The following is a 19,498-nucleotide window of genomic DNA, read 5'->3' as shown; positions in this document are numbered from 1 at the left end:
ATTTTCCGTGTTATTATCACCAAGCCATTTGGATGGCTGGGCTTAGAGAATTTTACTTTTCTCCTATTGAAATCTATTTTGAAGGTGATGGATGTGTAAAAAACTCGTAATTTAAATTAGCCCCAGAAAGAATGACTGTTCTGTAATTCTGAGAAAAGAGAAAAGTTTTGTCCTAAGAAGGTGCCATCCATCTGCATACAATTTAGATTAGACAGAGAAAATTCTTATCAGTACTTCATTATATATCTCTCAACCCAGCACAGGGAAATATTTGCATTTTGAGACAATGAATATCATCAATGCCATAATTTTAGTGTAATTGTATTTCATTGAGAAAAGGAAGGGAAAAACGGCTCCACAGCTCTCCTCGGCACCCTAGTGTTTCTTCTGGGGGGAGAAGGGTAAAGAAGAAGGAGGGGAACCGCAGACCATCTGGACTGTCAGAATAGAAATGAAAAATTTGACAGTCACACATTCAGTCATCAGGAATTTAGTCACATGTTACTTAAACACAAGATATGAATGCAATGAGGCTAAGGTAAAATGAAATCAGACTATTAGCCTTAAGTTATTCAAAGGAACCTGGCCAGCCTTTACTGAACACCTTCTTTGGGCAGAGTACTGTAGTAGCACCTCCAAGATTCTCACTGAATCTGCTCAATCTTTGCTTTTTACACAGGAGGTAAATGACTCAGCTTGAAAGTGGCCAAGCCAAGAGTTGAACCCATGTTCCTTGGGTTTCTATTAGGACCCTTTGAGTTTCAAGGGAGAGAAACAAATTTAAGTCAAAAATATAATTTATTGGCTTACCAAGCTAAAAAGCCCAGGAGCAAATACTTCAGGCATGGCTGTGTCTAGTGGTTCAAACAGTGTGACCAGAACTCTCTACTCCTCTCAGCCCCACTTCCTCTAGGTAGGCTTCATTCCCTTATGGAGGTCCCTGGAAACACCAAGCCTCAATCCGCACAGCACAAACACTTCTGCAGTTATTTAAAGAGGCTCGTCATTTCTCTCTGTTTCTAGTAGTTTCTAGGAAAGCCCCAGGGCTGAATCTTCTTCAGCCAGCTTGTATCTCATGCCCATCCCTGAAGCATTCATTGTTGGGGGCAGGGAGATGAGTGTTCTGATTGGCCAGACTTGAGTCATGTGCCTACCCCCAGCACTGGGAGGGTGAATTCAGAATGTTATGAGCCGAATGGTGGGAGTATGAAAATCAAGGTGCTACTACCATAAGAATAAGGATTAATGGGCAAAATATGGGCACACAGATGTGTCCTTCTTATCATCCAAGGAAAACAAGAACTCCTGAGCATGAATGAAAGGCAGAGAGAGCTGACTACCCATCTTCTTTCTGCCTGCCCCACATACTGGCCAATCATAATGCCTTCTGAGTGGCACAAATTGTTAAGTGCTAGACTACTAACTAAAAGTTTGGTAGTTCAAATCCACTGAAAGGTGCCTCAGAAAACAGGCCTGACGATCTGCTTCTGAAAGGTCACAGCCTTGAAAACCCTATGGAGCGGTTCTACTCTGTACACATGGGGTCGCCATGAGTCAGAATCAACTCAATGACAACTAGCAATAACAACATCCCCACCTCAACCCACCCACCCCCAGTTGGCAGGGACTGGCTATGTTCCTAACCCATCATACCTGGTGAGCAGGAAGAGCAGCTGGCCTTCAGGGGGCAGCCTGCCTGTCTACAGAAATGGTTCTCAGACTTGAGAGTGTATCAGCATCCTCTGGAGGGCCCATTGAAACAGATTGAGGGGGTGCCAGCCCCAGAGTTTCTGCATCAGTAAGTCTAGGGTTATTCTTAGCTGCCATCAAGTCAGTCCCCAACACAGGGGGACTCCATGCACAACAGAACAAACACTGCCTGGTCCTGTGGCATCCCCATGATCAGTTGCAGATCAAACCATTGTGATCCAGAGGGTTTTCACTGACTGATTTTCAGGAGTACATCGTCAAGCCTTTCTTCCTAGTCCCTCTCAGTCTGGGAGCTCTCCTGAAAGCTGTTCAGCATCATAGCAACGCGCAGGCCTTCACTGACAGGTGATTGGTGGCTGCACATAAGTACACTGGCCAGGAGTCCAACCCAGGTCTCCCTCATGGAAGGGGAGAATCCTACCACTGACGCACCACTGCCGAGTCTGGGGTAGGGGCTATGAAATCGCAGTTCGAACAAGTTCCCAGGTGATGCTGCTGCTGCCTCAGGAGCCATAGTTGGAAAACCAAGGTCTCATGCAGTCAAAGACAGTGGCTTCTAACAACGTCCCAAAGGTGGCATGGAAGACAGTCCTTAGGATGGGGCAGCAGGGAGCTGCCCAGAGGAACCAGATTTTCAATTTTACAGCCCCTGAAATAAACCTAGAGATGCAGAATGTGGTCTTCATTTCCCCACCCCCATATTCGTTAGCAAACTCCCAAGGCTGTGGTTCTCAAACCGCGATCCTCTAGCCACCTGCTTCAGAGTCCCTGGAGAGATGGTTAAAAGGGCAAATTCAGTACTATCTAGGAATTGTTTAGCAATTACACCAAGTGATTCTAATTTGAGACACACTGCCCGAAGGACCACAGGGATGTGATTAGTCAGTAACTTGCATTCTGTGACGTACTCCAGAGCCAGGGGCAGCTGGTCGAGGGCAAGGGAGGAGGAAAGGGAAGGAAGGCTTACTGAGCTGATCCATCCACTGCGTGCCAGGCCTTTTATATACACAATTGCTTACCCATTGCCACTGAGTCAATTCCAACTCATAGCAATCTTATTGACAGAGTAGAACTGCCCCATAGAGTTTCCTAGGAGCGGCTGGTAGATTTGAACTGCCGACCTTTTGGTTAGTAGCCAAGCTCTTAACCACTCACCACCGGGGCTCCACATAATTGCTTGAATCCCCACAAACCTATGAGATGTGTAGAATTGGCCCCATTGTACATGTGAGGAAACTGAGACTCAGAAAGATTTACCAACTTGCCCAGCTAATCAGGAGCAGGGTCCAGACACAAACCCACATCTTTGACTTCAAATGCTGCCCTCTTTCTGCCAAACTGGGCAATGGTCACTGAAGGCAGGGCAGGAACCAGCAGGAGGCACGAGGAGATATGACTCCACAGGGGCCCGGAAGCTTCTGACATCCAGAGTAGAAGTTGGTAGGGAAAGATTGGGTGGAAGGAGGGCCTAAAGGAGCCGCCATCTTGGCATCTCTTGGAGCTGCCTCCCAGTTGTGAAGCTGAGAGACAGGGGCAATCCTCACACACTTTATCCAGGACTACGTACTACCCAATTTCATATGGAGGTGAAAATGACTTCATGAGATGAAAATTAAACCACCCACCAGAACATTGAGGAAGGCTCTTCCAAAAGTGAACGTCTACATTTCCTCTTTTTCTTACTTATCCCCGGTTCTGAAATATCCCCACAGAACCATGCAACTTGTAGCATTTCTCTGCTGCTTAGTTTTACTCTCTGGACAAGGAGACCACCAGTCACAATGGTATTATGAGTCTTAACTGATCTTGGGAGGGAGACCCTACAGAAGTACACAATGTCACTGTCATCATTACTATTACTCATGTTTCAATTAGCAACACACGCCAAGAGTTAGATACAAAATTCCAAAGGACCATGAAATTGCATTTTTGCATGCTGTGTTTAAGACATACCAACGCTATTTTTTTTTTTTCCTGTACCACTGGCTTGTTAAAACTCTATTTTCGTTTAAAGGTACCATGAGAAAAAGTGAAGCAATAGTGGTCTCTTGTGGAAATGAATAGTACTCGCAACAATTCACATAACCTACATCATGTAGGATAGTTTGATGCCCACTAGTGGAAAATAGCCCAATTTCAGAGTGTATGGTTTTTGAAAGTGCATGCCTAAAACCTAAGGCTATATTTAGGGGCCTTTCTTTAGGGCCATGAAAAGTTTTGTTACTCCTGTTGGCTGCCAGCCTTCCTACCTGGCACTTCTAAAATTGCCCAGGGGAGCCTGAGCAGATGTTCAGTGGAGACTCATTGAGATACAGTGTCCCAGTGAGTTCACCTGGCTTTTATGTGGTCGGTATCACTGCATTTTCTTCAAGTCACCAGTTGCCAGTCAATTCCAATTCATGAAGACCTCACGTGGGTCAGAGTAGAACTGTGCTCCATAGGGCTTTCAATAGCTGGTTTTTTTCAAAGTAGATGGCTAGGCCTTTCTTTCCAGGTGCCTCTGGGTGGACTTGAACCTCCAACCTTTCCATTAGCAGCAGAGCACGTTAACTGTTTGCACCACCCAGGGACTCTAAAAATGGGGTCACAATATTTTAAGACCTTCTACCCGGATGCTCATTCAAAAATGAGCTACCAATCTGTCGACAATCTCCCATCTAAGTTTGGAACCAGGTGAGGTGAAGAAAGAATAAGGCTAGCATAAATGTAACAGAACTAAAAGGTATGGAAGCCAAACCAAAACCCATTGGTATGGAGTCAATTCCTATTCAGAGAGACCTTATAGGACAGAATAGAACTGCCCCACAGAGTTTCCAAGGAGCACCTGGTGGATTAGAGCTGCCCACCTTTTGGTTAGTAGACCTAGTAGCTCTTACCTGCTACATCACCAGGGTTTCCAAAAGGGATGGAGGGGTTCCAAAACACTTGGTAGATTTCTCCTTCGTAGATCTCTCCAACAGATAATGCGCATTGTGAATTTTTTCCCTATTTTCATGAACATTTTGCCAATTTTCACACTGTCCCAGAACAAACCGTACTATGACTTGTAGTTCAACGTGAAATGGATTTCACAGTGTTAAAATTCATTTATTGTGAAATTCAACACTCCTACTGGAGGGCATCTAAAGCATGTACCCCTATTTAAAAAATTAAGTGTGTACCCAAGTAACTGTCATTCAGGCTCAGAAAGTACATTGCCAGTACGGTCCTTAAGACCCCTACGTGCCCCTCCTCAATGACAGCCACTGTGGGATGTTCCCATGCTAACTTTTATGATAATCGTTTCCTGGTTTGTCTTTATAGTTTTCCACGTATGTGTATACATATGTACATACCTGTAGGCAACGTATTTAGTTTGGCTGCTTGTGAACTTTATATAGATGAACTCACCATGGCTTGCTTCTCAGCTCTATAGTATTTATTTCATTGTACGTTTGATGGTTAATAACGTCAAGCATCTTTCCCTGTGTTCCGTGGCCATTTGAATGTCGTCTTTGGTGAAATGTCTTTTCATCAAGTACTTTGCCCATCTTATGATTGGGCTGTCTTTTCATTGTTATGTTGTCGAAGTTTCATATATATTTTGTTTATTAGATTCTTGTCAGATATATGGTTTCTGAAGATATCCTCCCAGTCGGTAGCTTGCCTTTTCACTTTTTTGGTAAAGACTTTTGATGAACACAAGTTTTTAACCTTTATGAGGACCCTTTTATTTGTCTTTTGCTGTTTGTGCTTTTGTTATATTAGATAATGCATTGTTAAAATCCAGACCCAACAGCATTGCCCTTGTGTTTTCTTCTAAGAATTTTATTTTAGTTTGCACATTTAGGTCCTCAATCCATTTTGAATTTGTTTTTGTGCATGGTGTGAGGCATGGGTCCTGATTAAACTTTAATGCATGAAAAGCGAGGCCACCAACGGCTCCCTTGATGGTAGAATCCTTGCCTTCTATGTGGGAAACCGGGGTTCGATTACTAGCCAATGCAATTCATGTGCAGCCACCACCCATCCATCAGTGAAGGCCTGTGTGTTGCTATGATGCTGAACAAGCATCAGCAGAACTTCCAGACTAGGACACACTAGGAAGAAAGGCCTGGTGATCTACTTCAAAAGTCAGCCAATGAAAACCATATGGATCACAACAAACAGGACGGTATTTTGTCCCGTTGTATATGGGGTCACCAGGAGTTAGGGGCCAGCTCCACGGCAGCTAACATCAACAACAATATATGAAAAGAAGCTGGCACCTGACCGCTCTGACAAAACGTAGCTAGTAGTTCACTTTGTCTTCACTAGAACCCTGGGAGTTAAGGTGATACTATGTCCAGTTTTACAAATGAGGAAAGTGTGTGAAGGGGAGAACTCTGACCCAAGCCAAGCATGCAGTAAGAACAAAGTCAGGACCTGACCCAGGGCTCTCTATGGCCAGTCTTATCCCTACTTCACGGTCCCTGTTAAAAGACCCTAGAGCTTATTCCGGGGAGCAAATCCTACTTGACAATAATTATAGGAAACGCACACAGAGCCTAGGATATGCCAGGTGCTGTTTTAAGGACGGCCGATCTTCTGTATTCCCAGATTCCCTACTTGTGAGTTTGCCTACTCCCTAAAATTTATTTGTATCCCCAAAATCAATACTCATGGTGCTTTCAAGTCATGCACGCACATGCACAGAGGTGAAAGATTTGACTCAACTGACACACACATTCCTACCTGAGGCTGAACAACGTGGCACTCTGCCTTCTTATCTCAGCTCCTAGACTGCAAACAAGTGTCTTTTTGCAGCCTTATGCTGTTGTTGCTATCCTTAGCTGCCACTGAGCTAGTCAACTCACAGTGACCCCATGCACAACAGGATCAAACTGTGTGTATGGTTTTCATTGGCTGATTTTTGGAGGTAGCTCACCAGGCCTTTCTTTCTAGTCTCCTAGTCTGGAAGTGCCACTGAAACCCTTTCAGCTTTATAGCAACATACAAGCCTTCAGTGACAGATGGGTGGTGGCTGCATATGAGCTGCATTGACCAGGAATCAAAACCGGGCCTCCCACATGGAAGGCAAGAATTCTACCACTAAACCACCACTGCCTCAAATGCCTTAGAATAGAGCACTCTTATGTTATCAAGGGGCTTCCAATTTCAGGATTCTCTCCTTTACTCTGTCATAATACACAGTTTTATAAAAGGCCCATCAGAACTGCCCGACACAAAGCTGGGGCACCACCCCGTTACAGGGGCAGAATGGGGCTCCCATCACAGACTCAGGTAGCAGTAGAGGTGGAGGACACTCCTCCATCAGCTCCTGTGCATCTCACATCAACCACTTGGGGCCATTACTCCCATCTTAACTCATAAGAGGTATGGGGAAATAACTGCCTTGCCTAAGGTAACACCGAAAACTGGTTCTAGAATCTAGATATACTCAGATAAGCGGCAACAGAAATTGAGTACGAGTCAGTGCCCAGGAGAAGAGAGGCTACTGTAGAGAGAAGGGTGGGAATAGGACCAAGAAAAGATCACTGAACATGGTTCTCAGTCATAAGGGAAAACCCATTGCCTTCGAGTCAATTTCCACTCATAGTGACCCTATAGGACAGAGCAGAACTGCCCCATAGAGTTTCTAAGGAGCGCCTGGTGGATTTGAACTGCCAACCTGTTGGTTAGCAACTGTAGTATTTAACCACTATGCCACCAGGGTTTCCAAGTCATATGGGAAGGATAGTTAAATAATTCCACGAGGAAGACACTACTTGGGGCTTAGCTATAAGAGAATAAATAAAGCTTTTATTCATCAAGTTCTACACTTTCCTTTAAAGATCTTTCCCTTTTGTTTGTCCTGCATGTAATGGGCATATATGTGCATATAAAGGAGAAACAAAATGACAACTCAAAAAAAAAAAAAAAAAAAGAATCTTTTAATAAAAAGTACTCATAAAAATCCTAATAAATTTCAAACAGCAAGATATTCCTTAGTACATTTATAAAAGAACATTTGGTCCTTTTACAAAAAGCTCCCCTTTAATTTAAATACATTTCTTATTTACAGATTACACATAAAATATCATCTATAGTTGCAAAGCGTATTGCACATTACAGAGAGAAGCACTGTGTATCTCAACAGGTTTTCCCAGAGTATCCAACTCTAGATTGTTTTCATAAAAACAGATTTACCTTTCTTGTGCATAATAAATAAAAAGGTGGCTTGTGTTTTACTATTTAAAACTAAACCAAAATAGCCTTTAAAAACATTATCCCTCTGCCTCTAAGGCAGAGGGACAAGGGCGATGAGTCCGGAGGGTCCACAGGTGCTTGACACGTTCACCAGATTCACAGCCACATTCAAGGGGGGGCAAAACCCTGAGCCCTGCAGGACCTGGGGACACACAGCCAGTCACCCCTCACCCCCCTTTTCACGTTTCCAAGGGGTCCCTGCCCTGCAGGGAAGAGGCACGTTGTGGAGGCTGGATGTCCGGGAATGGAAAAGGAAAAGAACAAGATTCTTTTTGAAGTCCCTGCTCAGCCACTCTGTGGCTGCAGTAATCATTCAGCCCTACCTTTAAACCTGCATGAAACCTGGTAACGTCAAGAGAAAGGGCTCTGGTGCCCTCCAGAAAGAAGAAAGGAATGTCTGATGTCGAGTCTACAAAATCTGATGTGAAGAATTGCAGTGTGCAATCATTCAGTAAACCGAGCCCAAAAGAATATGTAAGAGGGATGGTTTTCTTGGGGTGGGGGGATGGGGGGAGAGGCAGGTGGGCAGGGAGGAGGACCCAAGTTGAGGCCCTCAATCCCAATTGCACAACTGCACTTGCCAAGCCAGGTGACTATAAACTCTCCTGACACTCACCTACAGAGACGCTACCCTGGTGCATTTATCTTTAAATACATAGAATACTAAGTGACACAGGCAAGCGCCCCGATCCAGGACAAGAAAGGCCCAGCGCATCCTCAGAACCTGGGGATTCAGCTGCCCAAGGCAAGTTCTGGCAGAAAAGCAGGAGCAAACTGAAGGAAAGGTTTCAAAACGGAAGTTGGTTTTTCACAAAAGCCAGCAAAGCCAGAGAGCTAGCCAATAGTTCCTTTGTCACCCACTCTTCCGGGGGAACACAGTCCTCAGTCCCATCGTCTCAGGCAGCAAGGCAAGCCCTGTAAGGATTTAGAACTCCGCAGTGGAAGAGTCAGATTCCACCACGCCTGACTAGAAGGCAGCTTTCTATAATGGTTTTGCAAAACCATTTTCATTTTTTCATTGTGTAGACAAAGTTGACACTAGACGCTAGCTACGCATGCAAACACAAGGATGGCTCAAGCTCATCGCTGTTCCAAAAGACGATGCCCACTCAGATGCAGGGTGCTCCTGGGGCAAATTGCTGAGCAAGTGATTTCCCTGAGAGCCCCCTCCGCAGGCCTCCCTTCCCTGATACTTCAGAGTACAGAAGAGAAGGAAAAGCAAGAGCCTTGCAGGATGTATCACAGTTGTGGACATTCTGATTTTCAAAAAGAAAACAAGTACACTTTAAGCTTGGCTCAAAGAACCTTCTCTTTAGGACTGGCACTAGACAGCATTCTGGCATCTCACCCCACAAAGCACCCACTATGTAGCATCTAACTTAGACTGGGTAGTCCGGAAGCTCCAATGCCAGGACAGCAGGCTGTAACTACCCCCTCACTCACACCGCTGTGTACAGGTCTGCTGCCGGGAAGACAAGAGGGTTTAGGTCTTAATACAAGACATATCTTATGTCAGCCTGGAGCCTGGGAAAAGCGTCCACGGCACTCAAAGCGTGATGGAACTGCCAGGCACAGAGCCCTATTCCAGGGGTCTGGAGGAAAGAAACACCCGTGCCCCCCAAGAGCTGCAGGTAAAAGGCCCGGATGAGAACGGGAATGTTGGAGCCATTACATATCCCTGCTGCCACAGAAGCTGGGGAGGCCAGCGAGGAGGGCACCAAAAGAGAAAATGGACGTGAGCCTTCCCTAATGTGCCGCATCTTCCCAAACGTGACCCTCGTTGCCCCACCTCACTTGACCCAGAGAAAAAGACACAGGAGGCTGGGTGTGTGTATTTAAAATGGGAAATTTTCGTTTGAAATAAAAATCATTTAAAGTATAAATAGCATTCTTAAAGGAAATTCCTATTCAGTAGATGAGACACTGTTGAGAAAGAGAATTATGCTATTAAGATGAAAAAAGGTAAAACAGAAGCAGTTGATGTTTTTTACTTTAAAACAATCTGCATAGTAAACATTTAAAACTTAGGGATGACACATATATTACCGAAAAATTCCGTTTTATAAAAAAAACTCAAAGAACTGAATTAGAATCTATGTACTTTAAAAAAAGAATAACCCTTGAATTTCCAAGAAGGAATAAAAATGTCTCCCTTTTGATTGAAAATGCAATGGCTTAGACAGCACTTATTTCTAGCTTTCAGGCTAAAATGACATCATTTGAAGCGGGCAAACAGCAGCAGGTGAGAAACACTATATGGGAGGCTGCGGTGGTGCTTCCATGGGGATGCATTTCTACTTCCAATGCCCCACGGAAGCCAGACTAGGGGTTCAAATGCAGCTTCCCTTTGTATGGGCACTTAGCTTAAGCTCAAAGAAAGATATTTCCATTCTGCCTAAGGAAGTAACAAAAAAGAAAGAAGGCATTTTAGCACAACTTCATCCTTGTCTATGCTTGCTTAAAATATCAGATTAAAGGTGAAGACTGGCCAAGCCATTTGCGGGAACCTTCCTAACCAACACTCAGTCCCATCCCCATTCTACTGTGGTCCCGCCATGTGGTGATACAAAACAAGCCTCTGGGAACCCTAGCAGCAGCTTTGACATCCAGTGACCCAAACCAACACTAGTATAAGGCACTAATCTAAAGCCTGTATCAAAGAGAGAAAGTCTTGGCCATTTTTTTCTCCCTGACTCAGCTAATTGGCACTAGACACTTGAAACAAAAAAGAAACAAACTTCTAACCCCAACACGGTCAGAACTGAGACTCCTTAGGCATTAAGTACGAGGCAGACGAAGGCTCAGACAATCTTAGGTATTTTTTCTCCCGAAAAGGCACCTGGTTCTGGAACTATGGAAGTTCCTCAGGTAAGTTCATATCTAAAATAAATGCAAGATGTCCCAATGACCTACTGGTTAACTTCTCAACCTTGTGGTATGAGAACTGAGGGGACGGCCAGTGAGAATTCTGATGAGGCCGTTATTCTTCAGCAAATAGTTTGTAACACTGTGAAGATTACTTGGGAATACAAATGAATCATTGGATGACTTTCTTCCCCATGTGATCAAAGACTGGTTGGCTATCTGGGGCAGAGCACAGTTATCCAATGAGAGACAGACAGGATGACATTTTCGATGCAACAGAAAGGGATGCCAAGGTTACCTCCGGCCCTTTTTCCAGTGGAAGTTCATTCACGATCCCCTAACAGAGAGGTAGCGATACTGCAGACATGGCGAGTGCTGGCAAAGGGAGGAGACTGGGATTCTACAGTATTAAACTGTGACGATCAATCCAAAGATGCCCCATCAACTGTGCTTCACAACACCAGCATTTCCTAAGGGGCTAATCTGCAAGTACCTTCTCATTTCCAATTATACCCTTAAGAAAAACAGGGGTATTTTACTGAACAGAAGAGAAGCACTAAAGTATGCAAGAACTAATGATCTGTGGATAAGCAGCTGGACAGAAATCCCGACACCATCATGGATGGCCAGATGTCTGTCCTCTTCCTTCCACTTCAGACTGGATTTCTGTATGGTGTGGGGTCAGCCGTTGATGCCCGGCTTAAAGCGAGGCCACCAGGAAGACAGGAGATCAAACCAAGCCAACCATTTGGTCAATCTGCCGCATGTAGATGCTCTTTAAGGGCAGGGAGTATCTCCTCTCATCAGGAACACGATTGCACTGGAAAGGAAAAAAGGAGGAGAAATGTGAGTTTTGAATTCAAAGCCCTCAGGAAATGTCGGGGGATGGCCTAACCCAGGGTTTCTCAACCTGGACGTGTTGGCATTTGGGGTGGGGTAATTCTATGTGGTGAGGCCTGTCCTGTGACTGTAGGTTGTTTAGCAGCAGCCCTGGTCTCCACACACTAGATGCCAGTAGCAAACCCTCCTCCTCAAGTTGTGGCAACCAAAAATGTCTTCAGATATTGCCCAACGTCTCCTGAGAAGCGAAATCACCCTAGTTGAGGACCACTCACTTAATTTAATACCTTGATAGGTTTAAAAAAAAAAAAAATGGAGACCAGAGAGGCTAGAAGGGAGCCACAGCAAGTACACAGTGGCTAGGACTAAAAGCTGGGTCCTTAATCCACCTCGAATTTCAAATACTATCTGAAAATACTGTGGTTTTCTGAGTTTATGATTCTTCTCGTCCACTGCTAAAATCTAAATGTATGAGAGGGCTGTGTTTTTTAATTATAGCTTTTTCCTCTAAGGACATGTGGGTCTTCAGAACCAGAGGTACTGTCCCTGGAAACAGCTGTCCATATACGTTCTTTACACGCTTCTGCCCCAAAGCAGCACTGTCCCAGGGCTCCTCGTCCTTTGCAAGGCCAAATCTGAGAGGCTCTTCAGTTGGTCCCAGGAGCTCCCCACCCGTGCCTTCATGCCTTGGTGGCTGCTGTTCCTTCTGCCTTAAAACCCTTCCCAGGAAGCTCCTCCTCATCCGTCAAGGATCTACTAAAAGCAACCTCCTCTGGGAGTCCCTCCCTCCTGGTTTCCTCTGGCAGGTTAACCTTTACTCCTGTGTTTCTGCAGCACTTCATTCAGTCCTCTACTTATAAATGCCAAGGCACGATCCTATCCAGACTCGGGGGCCCTCTTTCCGCCTGTGTCCCCAGCGCCAGCCCAGCGGGACCAGGTCTAGTAGATGAGGTGCCCCCTTCCTGAAATGGGTGACATGCTGCCTGGCTCCTCATCCTGCCTCCACCACACACTCCACCCTGTGAGCCTAACCTCTCTGTGCTTCCCTCCCTTCATCTATAAAATGGGGACATCTAAAGTACCTGCTTCTTGCAGGACTGCTATGAGAAGGCAAATGAGTTAATGAGCAGCACTGAGAACACGGCCTGGCACACAGTAGGCATCATGGGTGTTAGGATCAATGGTTCGCCCTCTAATTCTCCTTCCCACTATGCTTTGTTCACATAATCACCACTGTGTGGCCTAATGGAAGTTTGGGGGCCTATCTCTGCTCCTGCTGGTCAACTAAGATCACACACTAAAGGTAAAGGCCTTCACCGGGGCACTGAAGGAAACATCCTGAAGCAAGTCAGTGAGGAAAGCGCATCCCCTGAACAGGGCGGCTTACGGGTGGGTGGGAAGACCTTTTTGACCACTGAGGCTTTTTTCTGAGAAGAGAGATGCCGTTCAACCCACTGCGGGATAATGAGACTTGGGATTTCAACTGATTCAGGGTCTGTTCCTCACTCCCACCTCCAAACCACCATTTGATTCAAACAAACATGACCACTGGGGCCTCAAGGCCTTACGTTGCTCAACCTTTCCCACCGCCTATCAGGATAACCTAAGGAGTCCCTGCGTGCCACAAGTGGTGAAGGGCTGGCTGCTAACTGAAGAGTTGGCAGTTTCAGTCCACCCAGAGGTACCTTTCAAGAAACGCCTGGTGATCTATGTGCAAAAAATCAGCCACTGAAAACCCTATGGAGCGGTTTGACTCTGACATACGTGGGGTCTCCGTGAGTCAGAGTCAATTTGATGGCAACTGGGTTTGGGCTTTTTTTTTTTTTTTAATCAGGAAAATCTAGGCATGCTCAGTGGAGACCTGCTTTAAATGAAACCAGGTTCCTGCTGCACTCCAGGAAGCATCTTCATCAAAGCTCACAATGACTGACAATTGCTTTCCCCTCTCCTGCTGGTGGGTAACTATGCTGGATCTCTTCCAGGTGGCCCCCCCCAGACCCACGCCCACCCTGCTCCTCCCTGCTCCAGCCCCCGAGGCTGACCTGCTGGGTTCTATCAACAGGCTCCCTTGCCTTCTTAGTTATGGTGGGCACAGCCAAGAAGAAGTGCCACAGGAGATGAGAAAAAGGGGGACGGGGACAAGAATCTACTCTGCTGGCTCCCCTGCAAGGTCCCTGAAGCCAGCTGCATCCCTCCACGGGACTCTCTCCTTCCAGGTCCCCACGGCCACCCTCTCCACCAGCCTGTGGGTCTAGGAGTGACAGTGGTGCCTGCCGCACCTCTGATTTCCCTATACCCTGAGGACCCCTATGCCAACACTACGAAACTCTTCAAATCACCCACTGACTTCCTGTCAGGACTCTGAATGACACAGTAATCAGCAGTCATTTCTCTTCCTCCACATGCAAGTTGCCCTGGAAAAAGCAGCTTACATTGGAGCTGGAGTTGACGACTTTCACATCGTGAGACCTGGGCCTGTGCATGGGTTTCCCCTCTTGGTCCTGCTCGCCATCTTCAGAAAAGAATTCCCTCCAGGGTGACTCCCGAAGAAGTTTGTCCACAGATATAACGTGTCCCTCGGTTGTAAACATGTATCTGGTTCCAGATTTGTGTACTGGGTTCTCCTCATCAAATAGCTAGTGGACAAGAAAAAGAGACAGAACTGGTCATGTAGCATGTTTAGGAGCCTGCGCTAACTCAGAGAGTGTGTCCCACACTATCCCGCAGAAATCTGCTTGCGCTATCATGCTTTCCAGTAACCAATGGGTGAAAGGTATCTCTTAGCAACAGTGGCTCCTAATCATGGCCAAAAGGCAGAAACGCCTATTTTGTTTAACCTCAGATGCCTGCCCCCAGCCCCCTAGTGACTTAGAAATCCCAGGGCCAAGGGCCAAGCACAGGTAGTTCATAAAAGCTCCCTGGATGATTCAATGTTCTCCCCTGGAATTCTAGATCTACCCCCCACCCCAACACACACACCTAAACCCTAAACTGTAGATGGTGGAAGGGAAGGAGATACATGTTTTATCCATCATCAGATCCCCAGGGTCTAGCCCAGGGCCCAATACATCTGGCAACATTCACGTCTTTGACAAATATGTGTGCTGGAACACAGACGGGGCTCTGGGAACACAGGGCACACAAGGCCTGATCCTTTCCTTCACAGTGGGTGTGGCAGGGGTACACAAGAGGGTGTGACAGGAGCATCCAGAAAGAACACCTGACCATATGAGGATGAGCTGGTGCGGGGAGAAGGGAGGTGTTCAGTAAATCCTGAATGGATGAATGCTCACAAAATCTTAAAGGTGGGAGAAACCTTGTTTGGCACCTAAACTGTATTTTACAGACAAGGAAAACTGAGACTCAGAGCAGCTTGTCTATGTTTACACAGCTAAATGGGGCTGGTCCCAGGTTTTCTGAGTTCTTTCCCTACAGACTTGGCGGGACTCCTTCACTTCCTCCAGAACTCACCCTGTTAATACCCCTTTGACACCGACAGCTCCTGGACAGACTCAAGGGCAGGAGAATGGGCAAGGAGCAGGTGCCCAGGGAGTTATCTGTGAGGTGGGAGAATGAGTGAGTGCGTGGCCTCATCAGTACCCATCATCCTCAAGTTAATCTTGCAACACACATACCAGATACAAGTATTTGCAGGTCTCACTAAGGAAGAAGCTCTCCATCCGGTCCTCTTTGGACTTGTCAATGACGTGATGCAGCGTGGCATATCCACACCTACAGAACGGTTTTCCTGTTAGTCCTTCCTTCACTCGCTCACTCAAGAAACAGAAGTATTCTACATACAGAATAATCCACCAGATGGTCAACCACCACATCAAAAATAAATGATGTTCAAGTTTAAGGGCTTGGATTGTCTGCAAATGTATTTAAGAAGCGGTTTGGCTGCGAAATCAGCCAACTAGGTGGGGGGAGGGGTGTTTGCCAAAAGCACATGACACCAAGAAAATGATTGGCAACAATCTTAGGTCTGATTTAGGTTTTAGTCCCTCTGCTTCTACAACCGACTTGTCATTTGGACATCCTAAAATCGCATTTCATAAGAAAATGGTTATACTATACTGCTAAATGAAAAAAGCAGGACAAAAAAATTGAAGTACAGATTTTTTTAAAATATATATACATATATACACACATTATATATATGTAAAGAGTGATAATATTCTAACTGTATATTGCATTTTTACACAAGTAACTCAAGCATTATGTTTTTTTGCCAATCGACCTGCCAGAACTGTTTTACTTAATTTCATCATTTCCACATAGTGTACACTTGGGCATGTTATCTGTGGGGAAAATATGGTATTTTCTGTACTCCTTAAATTTTTTACTGTGTGTATCATTTGTACAACTAGGGGAAATAAGCTACTTAAAAAGAACACACAGTCTGCTAGAACTTCACTGAAAATAAGGGGAAAAATAAATAGCAATTCCCACTGTAACAGAGATGTTTTACTATACCAAAAAGTAAGTGATTTCCCTATGAAATTAACATTAATGTCCTATTCTAGAAATTAAAATGCAAAACAGAATACTCTTTCCCCAGAACAACTCAAAATAAATTAAAAGGGGGCCAACAGGAAAAGGAAGGAACTTAGAAAACTAACTTGACTTTTGTGTACTTTTCCAGACTCTGCAGAATATCCATTCCTACATGGAGGTAGAAGGGATTCTTCGTTGCCTAGAGAGAACATGAGAGAATGTGATATAGCAAGGGCTTGGGAGACATGCCAGCAACAATCATCGCGGTGCCTGCAGGAAGGTCCCTGGGAGACAGGAGCCACTGGCCAAAGGAGGGAGCGGGGCCATTCACTTCACCAGGAAGGGTCATGAAGAAAGAAAGGACTCTGGCATTCTGTCAGTTCACGTCAACACACACCTATGATTTAGCTTGAACCAGGGTTAAGACAGTCCATTCCAAAGTAGAATAAATACTCGTCTCTGGCTCTCCTGATCCCCACCATGGTCAGAAATGAAACGAAGCCCACCCTGACAGTGTCATAGCTAAGAACAAATCCAGTTTCTATCCTGTCTCAGAGCATCTGCTAACTGAAGACAGAGGCACAGGGAAACAGGACCTTGCCCCTGTTCTACTGACAGCATCACAAGGCATTGCTTGGGCATTCTACTGGAAGAAAGGCTAATGGGACCAAGACTTCCGAAAGTACCTAAAGGAGGCCATCACACTTTCTAATCATCCTGAGAAATCAGTCCTTGGGTTGTTTACCCTTCTGTCACATGTTCCTTGATGGTTTCATTAGGAAAGAAAAAATTATCTGAGAAGATGGCATTTTCACCCCACAAACAGTTTCAACGTTGGGGATCATCTTTAACTCATGCCTCATGCCAACCTGCAGCAAAAGCAAACAACTGCAAGGTTAACCATCTCTGGATTACAAACGCACAGTATGTGGCTTCTGAGGGTGGCCCACCGTGAAACCAAAGGAGATGCCCCAGAGTTCTAAGAAAACAGAAAATATGAGGAAGCAGCTGAAGATGGGAGAGAGGCAGTGGCTGAAATAAAGAGGTATGAACCCAAAGGTGCAGGACTGAGCTGAGAGGAGAAAGCAGAACAGCCACAGGCATGCCCTCCTCAGAGCGGGCAGCCTTACTGTACCCTATGGTCAGGGAGGCCAATAAACACAGATGTCATCTTTTCCTTTTTTAGAAAGGTTATCTAAAACTCAAGAAGTCTCTCTTCAGGCATAAAGACTATTACCAGTTCCTTAGGATGTTCTCCCATTCCATCAAGGGGCACAAATTGCAAGGATTCAGCACCGTATTTTTACGAAAATAATGCGCACATTCTACGTTTTTTTTGCCAACCGTGGCTCACCCCCAGTATTTCCATAAGTCTGCTATGATAATTTTTTTTTCATGGTGCTATAAAAAAGAACTAGCATCACGCACTTATGAAAACACCTGGATAGGGGGCATGGTTGGTGTAGAATGTGCATGTCACTTGCATAGAAATATGATATATAAAAATTACTGAATAAATTTAAATCACAGCACTACCGGAGCTCATAAAAGCAGGGATCACTGCTTGGAAAGGCTAGCAGCTTATGCTGCTGGATTTGTGAATGGACGCAGACTCTCGGTGTGTATATATGTACGACATGCAGAGAAGTATAAATATCTGGTTTACACTGTGGGGGAGAAGACATTTTACAGTTAAAGCAACATTGCCTCTGAAACAAAAATAATTTACCAAAAATGAACACTTTATGTTTTTTTAAGCATTAATCAAAAATGGGCATCCAGATAAATCCCATATGATTTCCTTTACGACCAAGAAAAAGAATTGTTTTGTTGTCTAAATAATTATTACAAGTACACAGATTTGTTTCCCAGAAAAGGGTTCTTTGGTCAAATAAGTTTGGAAAACACTAGATACTGAATCTCCCTCTTGAGTATTTAAGGACCCAAGAAATAAGTCTTATAATAAAGCCACTATTCAGCTTTGCAAAACAATAGGTTAAAAAATATATTGACCACAGACTTCTATGTTCTGTGGAACCATGAATGACCTAAATATGAGCAAGACAACTGACAGGTGGTAATACTACCAGGACCGCTATAGAACAACATAATTCTAGATCAATCAGCAAATGTTCATTAAGAACCAACTGCTTTGGGGCCTCCTAGTTTTTAATTGAACACAAGCTATTGTATTTTTTATTGTTTAATAAGCTCTAGTACCTGATAGAGGAGATACGTGGACTCCACTAACTCTGGTCTCAGTGGGTAGAAGAGAACATCAGGGGCCTGTAGCTGCCAGTTATACCTCTCGGGGAGGGCCCCATATCGTTTCCATATGGCATAGTAAAAGGCGTGCAGGCAGATGGCATCTTCCACATCTCCGATTAGGACCTAAGGAGGAGACACAGGTCACCAGGCTAAGACACTTTTCCCAAGCCCTGGCACCAAGGCCCTGGGTCTCCCTCCACCACCCCACCACCCTTGTTCTTATCTGACCTACAAACATAGCTGGTGACATAATAACCCAAAAGTGAGTCCAGCCAAACAGATGCTGCCAAATTTAAGGCCAGGAAGCTATCTATGTACTATATAGAAGAAGAAGAAGTTAAGGATACTAATAAAACAAAGAACGGACAACTAAGAGATAATTGAGAGGTGGATTATCCAAAATTCACACACGATTACTTATCAAGTATGGATTTGCACTTACATAGTATGACTCACTCTGTTCAGAATCTGGGAACTAATTTCACAAATAGAATGACCGAGACATATTGTGCTATTAACCTCTAAATCAGTAGGAGCTAGAGAATGCTCTGGTATCCACCCCCCCCGCCCCCAAAAAGAGTCCTTTCTAACCCCTTTCACACGACCTATAAACCATACTGGAATCCAGTTAGATGACAAGCAAAGTGGGTGCTAGAGATTCGGAAGTCACTACCCTTCTGAAGACACTGTAGTTACTTCCAAGAAACTAAGTATCATTTCAAAGGTGCCATCAGCCTTTAAGACATGCCTTTATATTAAACATCTACAAACGATAACCTACTATGTAGCCTTGAAACGAAGACTTGGGGGAGTTGGGAAGGTCAATTTTGCAGTTACAACAGTTGGGCTTTTTACATAACTTCAGTGTCCAAACCAGGGCTTCCCAGTAGAAACATACTACAAGCCACGTATATAAATTTGTTTCTATTGCCCCATGATTTATTTTTATATTTTTCTGTTGTTGAGAATATACAGCAAAACATACACCCATTCAACAATTTCTACATGTACGATTCAGTGACACTGATTACATTCTTCGAGTTGTGCACCCATTCTCATTCTCCTTTTCTGAGTTGTTCCTCCACCATTA

General features: G+C 44.8%; 1 protein-coding gene across 1 annotated transcript in view; it reads right to left on the bottom strand.

Moving 5' to 3' along the window:
• Positions 1-7,596: 7,596 nt before the first annotated feature.
• Positions 7,597-19,498, bottom strand: part of EDEM1 (ER degradation enhancing alpha-mannosidase like protein 1) — a 41,501-nt gene continuing 29,599 nt past the window's right edge. The window contains exons 8-12 of the mRNA XM_049861691.1: positions 18,361-18,531; positions 16,266-16,339; positions 15,279-15,375; positions 14,076-14,279; positions 7,597-11,623 (exon numbers count right to left, since the gene is read on the bottom strand). Coding sequence (XP_049717648.1) covers positions 11,534-11,623; positions 14,076-14,279; positions 15,279-15,375; positions 16,266-16,339; positions 18,361-18,531 — 636 coding nt within the window. The 3' untranslated portion in view covers positions 7,597-11,533. The remainder of the gene's footprint in view (positions 11,624-14,075; positions 14,280-15,278; positions 15,376-16,265; positions 16,340-18,360; positions 18,532-19,498) is intronic.

The sequence above is a fragment of the Elephas maximus genome, chromosome 20 (assembly GCF_024166365.1).
Source record: "Elephas maximus indicus isolate mEleMax1 chromosome 20, mEleMax1 primary haplotype, whole genome shotgun sequence".
NCBI classification, from domain to species: Eukaryota; Metazoa; Chordata; class Mammalia; order Proboscidea; family Elephantidae; genus Elephas; species Elephas maximus.
Note: the sequence above shows the minus strand (reverse complement) of the source record. Positions and strands in the feature narration are given on the sequence as shown.